The following is an 18,181-nucleotide window of genomic DNA, read 5'->3' on the forward strand; positions in this document are numbered from 1 at the left end:
TTAGCATCCTACCATTTTGCTAATTGGTACTAAACATTGAGTACAGTCATTTCATGGCAATATATCCAATATTTGTTGGGATATTTCAGCCTGGACCAAAGAGGTAGACCAATTAATCAGCTTAAATGTCAATCAGCTTAAAACTAAGACACTCAAAATAAACTAGTATTTTCTCCCATTCTAGCTTAGGAAATATAAAGTCCATAAGCTCTTCCTTTGCTTTTTTCGACTTTCATTGCACAACCCTGCAATCAGTTCTGAGAGCCACAGCTTGACATTTAGTACCAGAGTTGGACCAAAGGACTTTAGATTTTAATTGGACAGACGTGATTGAATACTCACCAGCGTAACAACAGGCAGATTTTTTTTTTTTTCTTCTGTTGCCTCATAGATCAAAATGACAATATTTTATCTGTAGGTGGTTTGTAGTGTAGGGTGGTTTATCAGAGATGTCGTACTAGTCTCTGTCATGTTGTTGTAGTTCTTGCTGGTCACCTGCAGTGGTCATTGTTTTAGGATTGTAGCTCATTAGATTCTGAAAACTTCCAACTTCCTACATTTATTTGACAGCTTTAGTTACTTTTCAGATGAAGATTTGACACAATGGATAATATAACAAGCTTTTAAAATACAACACATTGTTAAAGATGAAACCAGTGGTTTCCAACCTTTTTTGGCTTTTGACGTCTTACAAAAAGCAGTGTGTAGTCGGGGTCACATTTCACATGCCTAGAAGTTGTTAACAGCTCCACCAAATAGTGATTTTTCCCTCTAAACTTCTCACATGCTTTCATTTCAATAAATGTTCAAATGATCCAATATTTCAGCAAAAATCAAAGATTAGAGAAAAAGTCCAAAAACTGAAAACAGATTTGTGTATCAGAACTTTGTTTTTTCTTCTTTCCTCTCCCATTAATCATCTCACCACCCCTCAGATTTATCTGCTGACCCTTTGGAGGGGCCCGACCCCTAGGTTGGGAACCACTGGACTAAAATAGCTAACTGTATATAAAGTAGTTGAAACTAGCTCCACCTCCAGCAACTACAACAGTAACATGCTGCTCTAACACTGATGCTTCACTATTAATAATCTAATGATGTCATATATAATAATATATCAGTCAGAGGGACCAAACCACTACTTTTACTGCAATACTTTAACTACATCAAGCTCATAATACTATGTACTTTTAGTGCAATACTTTAACTACATCAAGCTCATAATACTTATGTACTTTTACTGCAATACTTTAACTACATCAAGCTCATAACACTTATGTACTTTTACTGCAATACTTTAACTACATCAAGCTCATAATACTTATGTACTTTTACTGCAATACTTTAACTACATCAAGCTCATAACACTTATGTACTTCCACTGCTCAGGTACCCTTGAAAATGGCCTCCATTGTGCACGTCAGCAAAAACAATGGACGTCAAGAAGTGATTAAAGAGCACCCCGCTGCCCTCAAAAGTCAGAGGTCACATATGATTTAATGGAGTCGTGGGTGTCAGTGGTGGATGGGAGCGGTGAAAGTGACGGGGGGATGGAGAGGGAAGGGTGCGTACCTGACTCGTGGTGGGGGGTAGAGGACGACGGGAGGACGAGGAGACAGATGGCACACAGCAGCACAGGAAGAAGTACATCCAGTCTGTGGGTAAAAGACAGGAAGGGAGGAGGAGGGACAACATGTTTGAACTTGAGATGACAAGAATATCTGGGCTGCAGTGTTGGAGCAACAGCTTGTTTTCAAAGCATAAGCTTACATTTACCTTAAAACCTCATCAGCTGTCTCACGTACCAAAAAGTCATACTCTGTTACCTACCTGAAATATTATTCATATCAGATGAAATTACCGCTGTAAAATGTAGGTCATTTCAGTATTAGACAGTGGTGGAAGAAGTACTCAGATCGTTTACTTAAAAACGTAAAAGTAGAAATACTGTAGTGTAAAAATACTCAATTAAAGTAAAAGTCCTCAATTCAAAATGTTACTTAAGTAAAAGTACAGAAGTATTATCAGCAAAATCTACTTAAAGTATCAAAAGTAGAAGTACTCATTATGCAGACTGGCTTCTTTTAGGTTGTTTTATTATAGTAAATTATGTTATATTGTTTGTTTTTATTACTAACAAATACATGTAAGAACATTTTAACACTGTCGTTTATCAATGTGGAGCCAATTTTAGATACTTTGTGTAGATTCATAGTAATAGTACTGCGTTATATTATATAAGTGTATCATTTGTTTTTATTATGATAGAAATACATTTTATTTATATTGCACCTTTCACACACTAATGCAGTTCAAAGAGCACAACAACAACAAAAAAAAAGAAGCAAATAATTAAAACAACAGTTAGAATATTAAAATCTATTATTTTTTGTAAAATGAAATAATCTGAAAGTAACTAGTAACTATAAGTGGCAAATAAATGTAGTGGAGTAGAAAGTACAAAGTAGCATTAAATGGAAATACTCAAGTAAGGTACAAGTACCTCAAATTTGTACTTAAGTAAAGTACTGTACAGTGCTAGTTACTAGTTACTTTTAAGATTTTTCAGAATTTATATACTCTGTTAATTAAGTTTAAGTTTAATTGTTAAGTCAGTCTTTGTAAGGCGAGTCTTTAGAGTGGACTTTACTCCGGTTGCTCCAAGCCTCGTTGGGCTTAACTACAACCAATGATGCGCGTCCATGTGAATGCCTGAATGTGTTGCCTAGCGGTGTGGGTTGCTAGGATACATTGTTAACAATCTCCCACTGTCTTGCTAATTTGTAGCTAATCATTTCTAATTTGCGGCAACATTGTGGAGGATCAAAGAAAAAAAAAAAGGCAATTTCATGGATATTGAGATAAGAAAATTAATGGAGCTGTACAGCCAGCACAAGAAAACACTGACTGTAGAGCAATCCAACATAATAACACATAAGAAGCAGACGACAACTGGAGAGAAACAGAGGAGGTCATAAATGATTGTTCAGACTCAAGCAGCCTTCATTCAGAAAACAATGTACCAAATACGGATGTGCAGAGATCCCAGTATTTGTATTTGTATCTGTATTTGTTGAGGCAGCAAAATTATTTGTATCTGTATTTGTATTCGAATAAAAGTGGAAAGAGGCTTAAAAATCCTGTTTTTGTTTTTATGACATTTTAATTTTAGAAAATTAAAGTGTTATAATAAGTGTTCATGAATAAACTACCTTATGAAGGAGGTCCCCACATCGGGTCTTGAACTGAAGTCTCCCAGATCATAGACGACTGCGCTAACTACTAAGATAAAACTTTACTCATCGCCTCATGCAGACAGACCTCTACCTATTTATACACCCATAACACAGAGACAGCACACCATGTAACGTGTAGGGAGGAACTTCAAAGGCAATTATTGCTTTGCACTTTTCATTTATTGCCTATTTTTTACAACCTAACTTTGTGGAAAGGAGAAGGGGAACAACAGGTTATGGAGAGTCCCTCGGGAGCACTTTGCTTGTGTCAGTAGCTCAGCTTTATCTCTGGGGAACACCCCCAACAAATAATTTTTAAAATATTCGTATGTGTAAACAAATATTCGTATAAAACCCACTATTTGTGCTTTGCCGAATAATGTATTTGTATTTGGGCACACCCCTACTCCTGAGTAAGGCAAAGATTTTGACTTTACGCCTGCTCCTGACTAGATGTAAGATTTACAAAAAGAAGGCTGACCAGCGTAACTATTATGTCGGACTTAGAACAACAAGTTACAACTGACTTAGCTTAAGACTTCCATAAGTGGGATTTGAGGGACTGAGGATGCAAAACGGGCTCTTGTATTTGGGATTTTATTTGTCTTGTGTTGCTCTAGTCCTAATGTGATGTTGCACAGTTGAAGCCTAAATGAAGGACTTCATGAAGACAGCTTGAATAGTTTGTTCTGTCACACCCTTGATGATCGGTCAATAATTTTGACAGCGGTATATTTACTACTGTAAAAGTACTTCAAGTGATTTCTGTTCATTTCCTCTGTGTTTACAGACCACTGATGTGGTATTCAGGACTTTTATTCACAATTTTTGAAAAGGGAACAAGGCAAAAACTATTGTTGTTGTCAGATGCCTAGCAACAGTGTTGCCATGACATACAAGCACTTGAATACATATTGTGTGCTTGACTTCCAATGTCAAAAACACGACCCCACCACTTATGTCTGAGGGCAGCATTACAAGTGCTGCTTCAATCAGTGGAGATTTTTGACATATTTTTCGATTTTGCAAAAGGAGTTCTTCCTGTCACGATTCTTTGTCTCCCTAACCTGCTGCCTCTCTCTATATATGTGTGTGTGTGTGTGTGTGTGGACACAGGTGTGCCGGAGTAAGAGCAGAGCCTTCTTCAAATACTCAACCCTGCCACTTCCACTCTGCCAGATCGTAGCCTCTGCTTCAGTCAGTGTTACTACGCTTCAAGCTGCTTCACCTGCATTTATACAGTTTTCTTGTTGTTGTCTGTTCCCTGTCTTCTGCATTTCCATCCATTTCCATCCATCAGCCCTGCTTTCCCTGCCCTGGATTCCCGTTCTTCCCAGCTTCCAGCCCAAACCTTACCGCTGAAATACACCAGGCACAGACGCGACACGTCCAGAGGTGGAGCAGAGCAGGGTTTTCTACCTGCTACATCAACTCTGTCAGCGTCACTGCATGCATATTGAGTGTTGCCAAGTGATGATAATGCAGTTTGTTATGCAGGGTTTGGAAGCATAGGCTATATTAACCGGTACTGAGTTAATTAACTAGATTGTTTTAACTACAGGATCGTGGATACACATTAATTTGATTCATTTCAATGTGCAGTAAAAAAAAAACAAAAAAAAAACACGAGGTTGCGCTGCTGCATCTCATTGCCTCTGGTACAATGAGGTATTTATTTGAGTCATTTTTAAACAGATTGAGTGCATTTTTTATTCAGTTCTTTGTAGTTTTTACATGGAGGTCCACAAAAAAAAAAAAAAAAGATTATAGGACAGCCACGCAAAAATAGAGATGAGCTTCACGATGCCCGTGTAGGTGCGCGCAGCTGCTGCGACCACGTCCGTGACTGGTGTATTTTTGCTGTTAGCCCCATGTTCCCAGTTACCAGCCCAAGTTTCCCCAGGCCTGCATTCCCTTTCCCCAGCTTTTACAATAAATATTTTCTATCGTATCCCTGTCTCCTCGCTGTTGAGTGTTGGTTCACCTGCTCCATCACACGCAACACTTCTGTCAATTCTCTTTGATGAATAAATAATAGAAACAGAACTCTGAAGTTTCTGGACTGTTGCTCCACTTTTTCTGGTGGTCCAAACTTGCCAGATTAGCTGGCAAACACAAAATACCGTACAAAAACTACTACAGAGAGAGAGGCTGATTGTTATGACTCCCTCTCTGACCAAATAAGTGAATTCAGATGCTCATGAAGGGGACAAAAAAAGAAAACTATTGACTTCATGCTCAGAGCCATTCATCAAACTCAGAGCAGAAAGGTGGCAAGTGGCCAACTTTCGTCACACATTTAAACAGTGTTCAGTGTTTTCATTTCTAATTTCAAACATTTACTAGTCATTTATCTCTCATTTAGAGCCATCGGTGTTCACAGATGCCTCGTGCAGCTTTTTGGTAATATGAATGTTTCTCTTGGTTTGATCAAAGCCTTCTAATCATAGTTTTAGCAGTTTAGTCAGCATGTTTGTTAGTCAGAGCTGTGAGGAGGAGAGAACAGAAAACAATTTACCCCCAAGCAGAAAAAAAAAATGGGATTGCAGGGGAAATAGGATTACAATAAAACAAAGAAAAACAGGATATCAAAAGGAAAAGTGAATAAAAGGAGTGGTAATTATGGTAAGTTAAGTTGGAGGTTGGGCTTCAGTCCCGAGCCTCCGGGGAGTTTTCAAGGAATCAGAATTCAGATCACACTCTGCAGCTCCTGAAGTCTGACTCAGAGCAGCTCCAGAGCTCCAAGGACACACTCGGTCTGTCTGAGTCTCTCTGTCTGGTTCACACTTCACAGGACATTACACTGACTTACATTCTGTTTCTGGAGACTTACCCTAACCCTAACCTTACCTTAAAGGACGGGTTCACAGTTTTTCAAGCCTGTCTTAAAACAGCAGTCAGAAGCCCAAATGAACAGTGAAACCTGTTTTTCTTGCTGTAATCATTCCTTCTGTTCATACTGACCATTAGAAGATCCCTTCATAATACACTTACAATGGAAGTGCAAAAATGTATTTAAAAGTTTATCTGAAGCTAATATGAAGCTTCAGCGTCCAAATGAGTCAAATCAAGTAGATATCTTTCAACGTTACAGTCTTTTTAGTGCCAAAGTCCCTCTTTTTGTTCAACAGCTCAACAGGGAAACACAAAGAGGGAATTTGATGCTAAAAAAGACTGTAAATGTGTCAGATATCCACTTGATATGACTAACTCAGACTGCTGAAGCCTCATATAAGCTTCACATCAACTTTTAAATGACTGTGTGGACACACTGTGGATTTTGGCCTCCATCACTTACATTGAAAGCACATTTGAAGGATCTTTTAATGTCCAGTATGAACAGGAGGAATGATTACAGCAAGGAAAACCTCTTTCACTGTTCATATGGACACCTGACTGCTGTTTTAAGACACATGAAAAATTGTGAACCCATCCTTTAACCTTTAACCAAGTCTTCACCCTAAAATTAATGATTTGCATTATGGGGACTTGCTTTAAGTCCCCATAATGTGACTGTGTAAACAGATTTATGTCCCCACAACATGAGGAACACCTGGTATACACACACACACACACACAACTTTCGGCATTATTTTTGGGATTAGTGTTGTCTTGTGTGTTTCTTTGTATTTAGTTACTGTAGTGGGTCAAATCTGAGCTTCTACAGCGGAAAGCCATGGATGAGCTTCAGCTCACCGTCAGCAGAGAACGCACCTGTATTTTAAGCTCGGTGATCCTTGGGAGTTGTAGAATAGAAAATATTTTATTGTCTACTTTTTGGCAGAAATCTGTTTTTGGCTTGCATATGCAAAAAGAGTTAAAAAAGAGTACATTAAAACACATCGTATCACCTCCAGATAGGACACATTAAAACACATTTACATACAAACTCAATAGAAGCTACATTAAAAAGGAGCAGCAGGTACTCAGTGGTGAGGACTGAATCAGGGTTAAATGAATAAAGTGTGCTGAGGTAGCAGGCTGGCTTCAGAAAGTGGCTGTCCTTACTGTAGTCCTTCAGTTTTTATGTCCACAGTCTTTGACATTTTATCAAAGAAGCTGATATTTTCCGGCACAGAGAGTTTTATGTCCATTTAAGCCTTGAAATGCTCCAGCTGTCACCTAACACTGGCCAAGTTTCCATCCAAATGTAGAGCAAATTGTCACAGAATTCAGCAAAAACAAAATGCTAAGTGATGTGCATTTCCATCCACTATGTGAACATTGCTATTGCAAACACTACTGCATGTATACAGGTTACTATGGCACTTGTAAACTCCTGTCTGAGTCATCTTTGCATTATCTTACAGTTTTTCCTCAGTTGCTTTGGTACACTTCATCGAATCAAGACAGTTTCTACAAATAGCATCTCAAAATAGATTACCTGAAAAAGCCTGTAACTTGCTCAAGTAGTTCAGGTCTTGAAAGTAAATATTTATGAACATGTCAGTGCCATCAGAATGACAAGTCTTTGTGTCATTACTCACAAACAAGACAGTCGAAATTCTCCGCCATGTTGTCAATATAACAGTTCACTCTGTATTTTCTGACGTGAACTATGGTTATGGTTGTGATGACAATGATTGAAACTCTGCAACCCCTGTGAGGTAGTCCTGTAGCAAAACACAAGATTGAGTACGATTTCAAAAAATATGTCACACCATGTGTATATAATTTTTTAATATGAAACATTACAGTAAGTGTACAGTATTATAGTACATTGCATATTGTTGGATAACCAGCCTGGTCGCCAGAATAAAACGTTGGCGCTGTACATTTCTGCAAACCACAGAAACGTTGAATATCTACGTTTCAACACGTGAAATACGTATCATATTAACATTTCATCAAAATGTATCATCTCAACATCTCTAAAGGGACGTAGTTCACATGTGATCTATATCTATATCTTTCCCTAACCCTAACCAAGTGGTCTTTGTGCCTGAACCTAACCAGACCTTAACCACAGCGTTGTCACACCATAAAACATCATTATTCAACGGGTAATATGTTACGTTTGTAGAAATGTTGATATGATACGTATTTCACGTGTTGAAATGTAGATATTCAACGTTTCTGTGGTTTGCAGAAACGTTCGATGCCAACGTTTTCTTCTGGCGACCGGGTTGCAGATAACAGACCTATTCTGTCTACGAAACGTTTGAATGACTGAGGCCACGGTTGTTCTCCCAGCATTCATCTGCACCCTTCGACCAGCCTCGGCCATCGTAAGGCCACGGTCTACGACTGTGTCCCTTATTTCATCTGGAACGTGCACATGTCCGTGGCCTCTTCTACCTCTTCCTCTGTTTTACCTCCCTACTCTTCTCTACGCAGCCTCCTCTGTTGACCTTGTTCATTTCCTTGTTGTTCTTCCATTGTCAGAAATTGTAACACCGTGTTGCGCTCTGTCTATATAAGCTTGCGAATCGAAGGTTCATGAGATGCAACTCTGAGCTATTTTACATAGAGAACTGGTTGATCTAACACTTCACACATTCCCCTTCATTAGTGAAAGCCAAGATTCATCTGAGAGCAATTCGTCAATTCAAGACACATTTACAAAAAAATTCTAATAGAAATGTATAGCTTGACAGATTATGACAACTGGTTCAACCATTTTGCATGTGATGACTTATGCAATGAACTAACTATTCAACAGAGAACCAGTAAAATACACTTTGATCAACATGACAAGAACAATTGATAATGTAGGAAACAGCAGACGATTGTACATAATGATTTGCATGAATGTGCCAAAGCATTTGCAATTTGTTCGAAAGAATGAGAAACTGCTTTTATGATGTTGCAAGTGACAAGATAATATGGAGGCTGAACAAGAAGTTTTGAGAATTTCAGTTCTGATCTGAGAAATGTACCAAAGTAATACAGAGCATCACATTCCCCCCCGCCTGATCCCAAAAGAGCAGACTGTTTATTTCAAGTTCTGCATATCACAGTGTCACTTAATGAATCTGCGTTTCAGTGGAAGAAGCAGAAAATGAATAAATGATCAGAGGCTCCAGCTGGAGGACTAGAAAATAAACAACAGTAGAGCTGCGACATGAATGAAAAAACCATTTTCTGTCTTAGACTGTTTATAAGTTCATCTACAAACCACAACACACAACAGAAAAACCAGCAGGTCAACACTCCAACACTTCATTCCCCCCTTAAAAAAACCAAGTGAGATCTGTCAGCACCTCCTCACCTGCAGGCCTGAAATAACAAGCAGTTCACCTGAAGGGAGTAAATTAAACTGAATGAGTCTAAATGGCCGATCCAGACTCTTTAATCTTTTATACAAGCTCTTTTACAAGGAGCCTGTGGAGAGCGGAGAGGAAGACGGACCGCCTGTCTCATCTGGGACATCACAGTTATGTTAGCGGTACTTCCCTGTGACTGAAAGGAGAATTAAACTTGCAGTGATGTAGGAAATTAAAGTTTGTTCTGCGGGTCTCAGCGGAGAGACATTTCTAATCAAAACAGGATTAATAAATAATCACTCAATGTTTTTTTTTTTTTCCCCCCTTTAATGCCTAAATTTGGCTCTGTCGTTCCACAGTGAAAGCTTTGAAGATCGAAATGCCTCTCAGGATGAAGCTGCCATTAAGATTATTTCACTGAACACAGCTGCAGACTTGTAGATATTCATATCTATAAGATTTAAATGTGAAAAGGCAAATACAATATGTTATGAATGAGTGATGCTGAGGATGTTAGCTGTCATTTACTGCCATTGAGAATCATTAGAACATTACATAAAGATTATTTAATATAACAAACAACTAATGCGGTTTTATATTAAAAGAAAGTAAGTAAAACAGAAGTTAACGTCTCATTCAGGCCATTGTTTCTTATTTCTCATTGTTCATTTGTGTTTTTATGTATATCGAGGAGACTGTTGCTCAAATGAAGACATGAAACAAACAGAAATATTATATTTCTACATGGTTTTCCATCGTTTGAGCTTTGACTGTCGCTCTTTTAATGACGTCATCTCGTTGCGTCCTCTTCTTCTGTAAAGGTTTAATGGCACCGAATGGAGAATTAGCGCCACCAGCTGTTTATCTTCCAACATTCACACAACAGGAAAGGATGGAAACAAGCATCAATTCATATTTTCTGGAAATTCTGTTCAAATTTGCTCTACATTTGGGTGGAAACTTAGCTTGTGTTAGGTGACAGACAGTCGGAGCACCTCGAGGTTTTGATGGACATGAGACTCGATCTCTGACTGTGTTTGGTTCTTTGATAAAAAAGTCAAAAGGTACAAGTCTACAGAAAACCACTTCACTCACTGAGCTTAAAATTCAGGTGTGTGCTCTGCTGACGGTGAGCTGAAGCTAAGCTAAGGTAAGGTCAATTTCATACTAAGAATTCATTTTGGATCAATTCAGTGATGATGTTGACATGTTTTCTTCCTAATTACGCTCTGACTTTGCTTCTCCATGTACCAGCAACAGCTGTGGCTCATGGTTATCGCAGTCTCCACCTCATCAAACTGACAGAAAAACCTGATTTCTTGGGAGTGAAAGTTGAAATAATGTCACAACAAAACTGTTTTATGCCTGTAATCCGTTTCATGCACAGTGCTGCACAAACAAGCCTCCAATTCAAAGCAATCACATATAAATGCGATATAATCGAGATAAAATTGGCCTGATAATCATTCATTCATGTGAGCCCATCTATCCTGTCATTTTCAGTCAACACAGAAGCAACAGTTGTTTGGAGCAGTTAACCTCACGTTTCTCACATCAATCAAAGAAATATGTCAATTTATTTCAAGTTATTTCTGTAATTTGACTTACAAAAACCTTTACAGCTGAGTCCATGTCATCTACACTGTCACTGTTTATTTTTCATGGATGTAGTTAAGTATGTAGAAAGATGATGTAGCCTTTCTTAATCACTCCTGGTGGCCTTTGTATTGCAACGAGTAGGGGTCGTGAGTCATGTGGCACCTCCTCTCTCCTCCCTCATTTCCTGGCATCTCTTCTTACGGTTACTACAGAATAAAAAGGAAAAAAAAATCACAAAAAAGAGAAACTGATTGTCTGACTGGTGGACTGTTACTCCAACTGGCTGAAACCCTGTTTGAATTGCTGAATGAATCAAACATGTTGGCAGCAATTCAGATGTCTGGAACCACTAGAAAAGTGTTCAAAGTAAAAGTGAAAAAGAAAAATGCACCTGCCTAGATTGAGATTCCTTTAAAACTGGCAAAGTGTAATTTTGGCCATTATTCCCTGCATAATATTCTGAATAAATGATGCCTGTCATACTGGTTTTAGTTTCTCTTTCATGGAGAAAATGGAAACACATTTTGCATAAATCCTCCTGACAATCTTCATCATCAATGTCTGATTATTCATTTCAAACTTATCAACGATCTGTCTGACTCACTAATTCCCTTTCTCCAACACACACTCTCACTATGACCACGTTTCCGTACATCAAGGAGGACACACACAGAGAGCGAGAGAGAGACAGAGAGAGTGGAGGTTTTTTTCCTCTGGGGAGGCAGAGGAGGCTGAGGACACCTCCCAGGCAACATCACAAGTGCAAACACAGGCATCACAAGTGGCTGAATAGGCAATGACTTCACCTTGAAGGAAAGGCGACGGGGGCCAAGAGAGAGGACGTTTGACCGCTCGGTTTGCCAGGAAAGGTCATTTGAGGCTGGAGGGGAGGAGGAGGAGGAGGAGGAGGAGGAGGAGGAGGAGGGTGAACTACATTCTTAAAGGACTGCACCAGCTTTGTGAGAGTTTGGCCCATTTGTCACTTCATCCAGAGTGTGAGGAGAGAGAGCTGGTACTCCGGTAAATCGCTCAGTTCAGGAAACACATGCTAACAGGTTAGCATATAGCACAATAAAACAAAATAATCCAAAAAACAGCTACATGAAGGATTTATAATCTGCTACTTCTGTCGCAAATTTAGTCATTAAAACTATTTGGTCGACTTGAGCGTGAAAGTTCATTCTTGACTTTGGAGATAGTTTCACATAGTAAATCTAACTACAGGTCAATGCTTCTTCCGTAGCTCTCGACAGCATCCCGTAAACTAGGTTTCCATCAAATGTAGCGGAAATTTGAACCAAATTTCTATCAAGTAACAAAGTTTTTTCAATCCAGAAAATCTTGTGGGCAGGTGCGTCAGATCCTAAACTGTGAAAATTTTTTTAAAAAAATTAAAAATCCAGCAGACTGTTGATCACTTGTAGTCACTTTATTTAAGTTAACAACATTTCTCGCTGGCTGGTCATGCTAATTAGTCTCAATTAAAAGCAATTGAGTGTCTGCAGTATTAGCGTCTAACTTTGCTGAGTCTTTGCTAAATTCACCAGGTATTTTTTTCATCATTTATTTTTTGTTGTTTACATTTAATCACGAATTAAACTAGTAGTATGTTAACATTTGTTGTATTTACAGTAATTATTGTTTCATACAAAAAAACAACACTGAATCGTTCTTCCTTGGTGGATTTGTAACTGATAATTGTAGCCTATTTTGTTAATCCAGTGTGGATAGCTGTTACCATTATAGTTTAACGCAGTGGCACGAGGCCATTTACACAGGTACGCGGAGCAATTTAATAATGTATGTATATATATAATAAAAGTATTTGTTTTTGCTTTCTTAGCTAAAATAAGGTGATTACAGATCAGATAAGTTTTTTTTCATTCAGTTAAAACAGATTTGAAAGCTAAACCAAAATAGATTCTGCTCATCAGATTGATAAACTGATTAAATACAGGATTTAAAATCAATAATCAAAGGAAAACTTAGTTACACTTTAAGTCCTTCACACACACATAACCAGACCACCAAATCCCCCCTCTCCCAACCCCCCTTGCCTCCCTTTGCTCCTGCCTTCCGGATTGGAGAATGGGGTTCAAAGCCACTTGCTGAGCCGTCGTTGGATCAACCTGACATCACATCCTCTCCCTGCGCTGTACCCCTCCGCTTTCTCACGGCAAGAACCACCGCCGTTACCCTGTTTTTGTCTCTAGGCAGCTCCTCCATCACGTCGGCCCACCAGTCCCACATCGCGCCACCTCGGATGACTTGGTCTGCCCATCTCCAGGGGCAACCCGAACCTCCCTGACAGACACAGTCTGACAGGAAGCAAGGAGCCGCCAGGGACGGGATGGAAGCGAGCGAGAGAATAGAGTGGCAGAAAGGAATAAAGAGGCTCCGTACAGCATGACTGAGAGCTGAGAGAGACGTTAAGTTCTCAGGAATGATTTGGAACGATTCACCAGTCAGCCTCGAGCAGCAGCCATGTCTTATTAGCTGTTAGCTGCTGAGTCTGTGTGCAAGAGGGTGAAACTTTTAAAGAAGTGACAAAAGCCATAAGCAACAAAATTCTGGCTGTTAGCTACAGCAGCATTTAGATGTGTGTGTGTGTGTGTGTGTGTGTGTGTTATAGTCTGCGTGCCACAATCTGATTAACCAGAATTGCTGTGAGTTTTAAGGGCTTATACCTCAGACGGGGTGACAAAAAAAAAACACAACAGTGAACTCAGCACTGGTCTGCGCTCATTAGGTGGAAAAAACTAACAGCTGCTATTGTGGAGAAGCTTCATTTTCTGAAGTTATAGACAAACCGTGCAGCAACCACAGCGCCAGCAGCATAACCTCCATGACCTGCTGCCTCCACAGAGAGCCATTCACTGACAAAACCACAACAAATTGGTGGAGTTTACAGCTAAAACCACTGCACCCACTGCCTGTTCAAATAGATGCTTACAACACAACACTTTGCAGGGAAAGCATGCAAGAGAAAATTTGGCAACAAGAAATGGGGACAGGTGTCTGATTTAAAATTCAGAAATAGGATGAAAAGAGAAAAACTGATGGTGTTAAATATCTGAGGTGAAATCCTCATGTGTTAATAACCTCTATAAAAACTTAATTTCCAAAACACTTCAGAGTTCAGTGGCCTTTAAAATATAAATTGTCCACTATGATAACAATTTGTGTGTCATTTTGTCCACAAAAATCTTGAGCGATCATTTTTAACTACTACTACTTTGAGCTACATTTTAAAATATAATAATTTGGTTTTATGACTTGATTCTTTCAAATGATGGATGTCTTGTCTCCTCCTTATAAAATTGTAGCTCCCAGGACTCAAATTTAATGATCCAAATACTTTTGAAATATGTTTTTTGGGTTTTTGAAACCTGGAGAGTGTTAACAATTTTTCAAGAATTACACATGGTGGATATTTTATAAGCTGTTTGCAGCTTTTTTAGACTCAATATGTTTGAAATTTGACTATTTTGAGGCCAACAAAATAAAGGCTTCATTGCATCGTATTTTACAAACAGTATTTTATTCCAGACAGTGTGGAGAAACAACAGTTAGACCTTCATGTTGGGAAGATGAAGAAGTAGCGCTGCCCCGCGCAACTGGCAGCAATGGCAGAGATTTTGCACCATGCTAGCTGCAGGCTGTTGTACTTTTCAATCTTTTAAATTATTATGTCACTTTATTAAGTTTTAAACCTGCAGTGCAGAACTTTTATATATAATTAAACATCCGTTACATTCAAGCCAAAGGAGTTCACACAATGCTGATTAAGTCAATCACCGCCAGATAAATCTCTCTGTATTTCACAGTATATCAGAGTTTTTAATCTGGTGTCTGTGGAGACGTTCCCGCGCTGGCCGGATGACTTCTGTCGGCTAAGCAGCTAACTTCCAGTTAGCTCTCTGCTAACTTGCATGGGGATAAAATAATTTAATCGTGCGACTCTTCTTGACTTTCCAAATGTTATCGGACAGAACGGATCAAATTCTGATAGGGAAACAAGTCATTTTGCAGGGGTTGTGTGATGCTCAAAACAATTTATCAACCGTTTTACAGCCGCAACAGTAGCGACTGGGTAAGCTATGGCAGAGCTTATGACTTAAGCATTAACAGTGTTTTTGTAATTACTCTCACTGCCAGAAGGGAGAGACACAAGTCCCACACAACAGCTTTAATATTTTTTCGGGCGAGAAAGTAACCATTTAGATTCCCAATACATGGTCAGTTTGCCCGTTTGGAAATTTGCTCCGGCGTTTTCAGAGATGTGAGGAGTCGCTGGCCGGATGAGACCAGCTGGTCGTCTCAGCCGACAGCAGCCCGACTCCTGAGACGATCGGCCGGCCAACGTGACGTCATCCCGGGGCGAACATGATCTGATGAACTGATCTGTGAAGCTCTTTAGTAATCTATCGCTGACTCTAATGTCTCCGTAGTATTTTGATACTTTGACGACGCCATAGCACATATTCACTGTAAACATTAGGCTTCTTCATCCTCTCATGTTAGACTGAGGGCGGACTGGACGCTACAGTGACTCACTGTCGCCTCTTCAGTTACAAAGTGGTATTACGAGACAAGACGGGCCGGGGCTATTCTTACATATAGCACCTTTAATATAGATATCCAACATCATAAACATAATGTGTGTCCTTTATAAGATGAATACTGAGCATAACTAAATAAATTCGGTTTCATTGTTGTATATATTCTGAAGCCTTCAGTATGTTGACTGGTGCCTCTTGGATCTTCCAGACTTTTAAAATCCTGACTAAAGACTCGGCATCACACATGTTTATGCTCTGCACTCTGAAACCAAACAATGGCTGCGAGGTTAAAAGGCTAACTTTCAGTTTTAGTCTGAGGGACCTAATGACGGGGCTGCAGTTGTTTGGTGTATCTGTGAAGGATCTGACTGCTCTGCTGCTCAATCAGGACGCAACAGATCTGAATCCTGAACCCCTGCACACTTACACACACACACTCACAGTGACCTTCCTTTTTTTTTATTTTTGACAGAGTAGTGCAGACTCTCCATTCAAATCACCATCATAATCACCATTTTAATGTGTTGTGCGTCGTCACAAATAAACCAAATACAAAGATGTAACTCAGCAAACTTTTCCACTATGATTCAAAAATCACAATCAAACCTTAAAAAGAGGGAATCAGAACCCTGAGTTTGGCATTACATCAGCATATTTATAAATGCACCTATAACTTTTCAGTTCAAAATGTATATTTTTCAATTGTTAAAAACCTACCCTTCATTTTAGTTTAATCCAAACAAGCAAAATAACCACATGAGACTTCTCCACAGGTGAAACATAGAATATACACCTGTAATATTCCTTTCAGAGCAATATATCACTGTTACTCACAGGTTAATGTCTCTTAGGGCTGCAACTAACAATTATTTTTCATTTGATGTCTTCAAATGTCTTGTTTTGTCTGATCAACAGTCCAGAATATAAAGATATTCAGATTATTATCATGTATGACACAGAAAAAAAATCTGATTCTCAGCAATTTTTTGGCATTTTTGCTTAAACAAAGACGATTATTCAGTTATCCAAATACTTTCCAATTGATTCTCTATGGACTAATTGTTGCAGCTCTGGTATTTCTACAATATTCTAATAATGATGTCCAATATAAACCAATTGCTCCTAATTGTATTTTTAACTGTCGACATGTAAGTGCTCCAACAAAACAACTTGGTTTTACTACAATATTTTACTTTACAGTGATGGTTTAGTTTGTTTTTACAGGTTTGGTGTGACAGCTGAGTGAAGTAAAGTTTGTAAAGTTCATTATATTTTAGCTGCTGGTGTCATCTTTTTTCCAAATCCCATCTGCCATCACAAACACCGGAGGATCGTTTAGCATACAGTGATGCTGCAGAAGGTGACAGATACTGTATGCTGCGGTCAGATTTATATAGGCTTATCTTTCCCGCACCCTAATCACGTAAGAAGTGTGAACATAATTAAATATGCGCCATTTTAACTCATTAAATGCATTTCAACCTGAAACGAGGAAAGGCTGATGCATGCACAAACATAACTTACTGAATGTTAACGAGCTGAACAGCCTGAGAAGCGTTATTTATGAGTCGGATTTTGCTCTAATTGTGTACAACAGGCAGTAAAGGACTCACTTCATTTTCCTCAGGATCAACTCTCGTTTCTGCAGAAGTTCTCTTTGTCCCTGCGAAGCCTCCCGGACAGGTGCAGCTCGATCTTTATTGTCTGTTTTTCCGACCGGATTTTCCCTCCAGCAGCCTCTCGGTGCTGAAGCTGTCAGCTGTGAAACGACCGATCAGCTTCTCGACCAGCAGGAGAGACACAAGAGGAGTCCTGACTGCCGAGGCGAGAGGAGGTGAAGAGAGGGGAGACTGAGGTGAGAGGCAGTGTTAAAAGACCAAGACCCCCCCCCCCCTCCTCCTCCTCCTCCCTCTCCTTCCCCTCCTCCATCCTTCATCCTCCTCCTCCACCTCCTGCCTGGAAAGTCATAATCCCTGCTTTTATTCCTGAATCCACGATACAGCAATAAAGATATATTATCACTTCTTATTTTTATGTCTGTGAATGAATGAAAACAGCAGCATGAAGTAGAAAGACAATAACACTTTCTGATAAACCACCCTTTTATAAGACTTGTATTCATTCATTAATGGCTTTATTAATGGATTATAGGTAATTTACTAATGTTTTTAGATAATTTATAAGCCATTCATAGCCATGTATTTGTCTTTTTAGCACTTTAGTTCATCAGAAAAACCCTCAGACCACTTACCCTCTGACCTAAATCCGTTTATAAACAACTTATCAGCATTTACTGCAGATTTAATGGATTACCACAAGAACCCTTTATTATTAATGATTTATTAACATTTTTAATAGCAGGTGACCAGTGGTGGAAAGTAACTAAGTACATTTACTGAAGTATTTGTACTTTCTTACTACTGCTTTATACTTCTACTCCACTACCTTTATTTCACAGCTATAGTTACTAGCTACCTTTGAGATGTAAAATCAGGCATATAAGATATATATATATATATATATGTAATTAATTTAGATCACATTGTAAAGATTTGTTTGCACTTTAGGACATTTAGGC

The 18,181-nt window shown here is 39.0% G+C and overlaps 1 protein-coding gene across 2 annotated transcripts in view; it reads right to left on the bottom strand.

Moving 5' to 3' along the window:
- bcan (brevican) overlaps window positions 1–17,457 on the bottom strand; it is a 42,221-nt gene extending 24,764 nt beyond the window's left edge. For both annotated transcript variants that reach the window (XM_044357968.1, XM_044357967.1), the window contains exons 1-2: window positions 17,217–17,457; window positions 1,573–1,655 (exon numbers count right to left, since the gene is read on the bottom strand). In XM_044357968.1, the coding sequence (XP_044213903.1) occupies window positions 1,573–1,655; window positions 17,217–17,221 (88 nt within the window). In that variant the 5' untranslated portion in view covers window positions 17,222–17,457. The remainder of the gene's footprint in view (window positions 1–1,572; window positions 1,656–17,216) is intronic.
- Between the last annotated feature and the right edge of the window lie 724 nt (window positions 17,458–18,181).

This window comes from Thunnus albacares, chromosome 8 (genome assembly GCF_914725855.1).
Source record: "Thunnus albacares chromosome 8, fThuAlb1.1, whole genome shotgun sequence".
NCBI classification, from domain to species: domain Eukaryota; kingdom Metazoa; phylum Chordata; class Actinopteri; order Scombriformes; family Scombridae; genus Thunnus; species Thunnus albacares.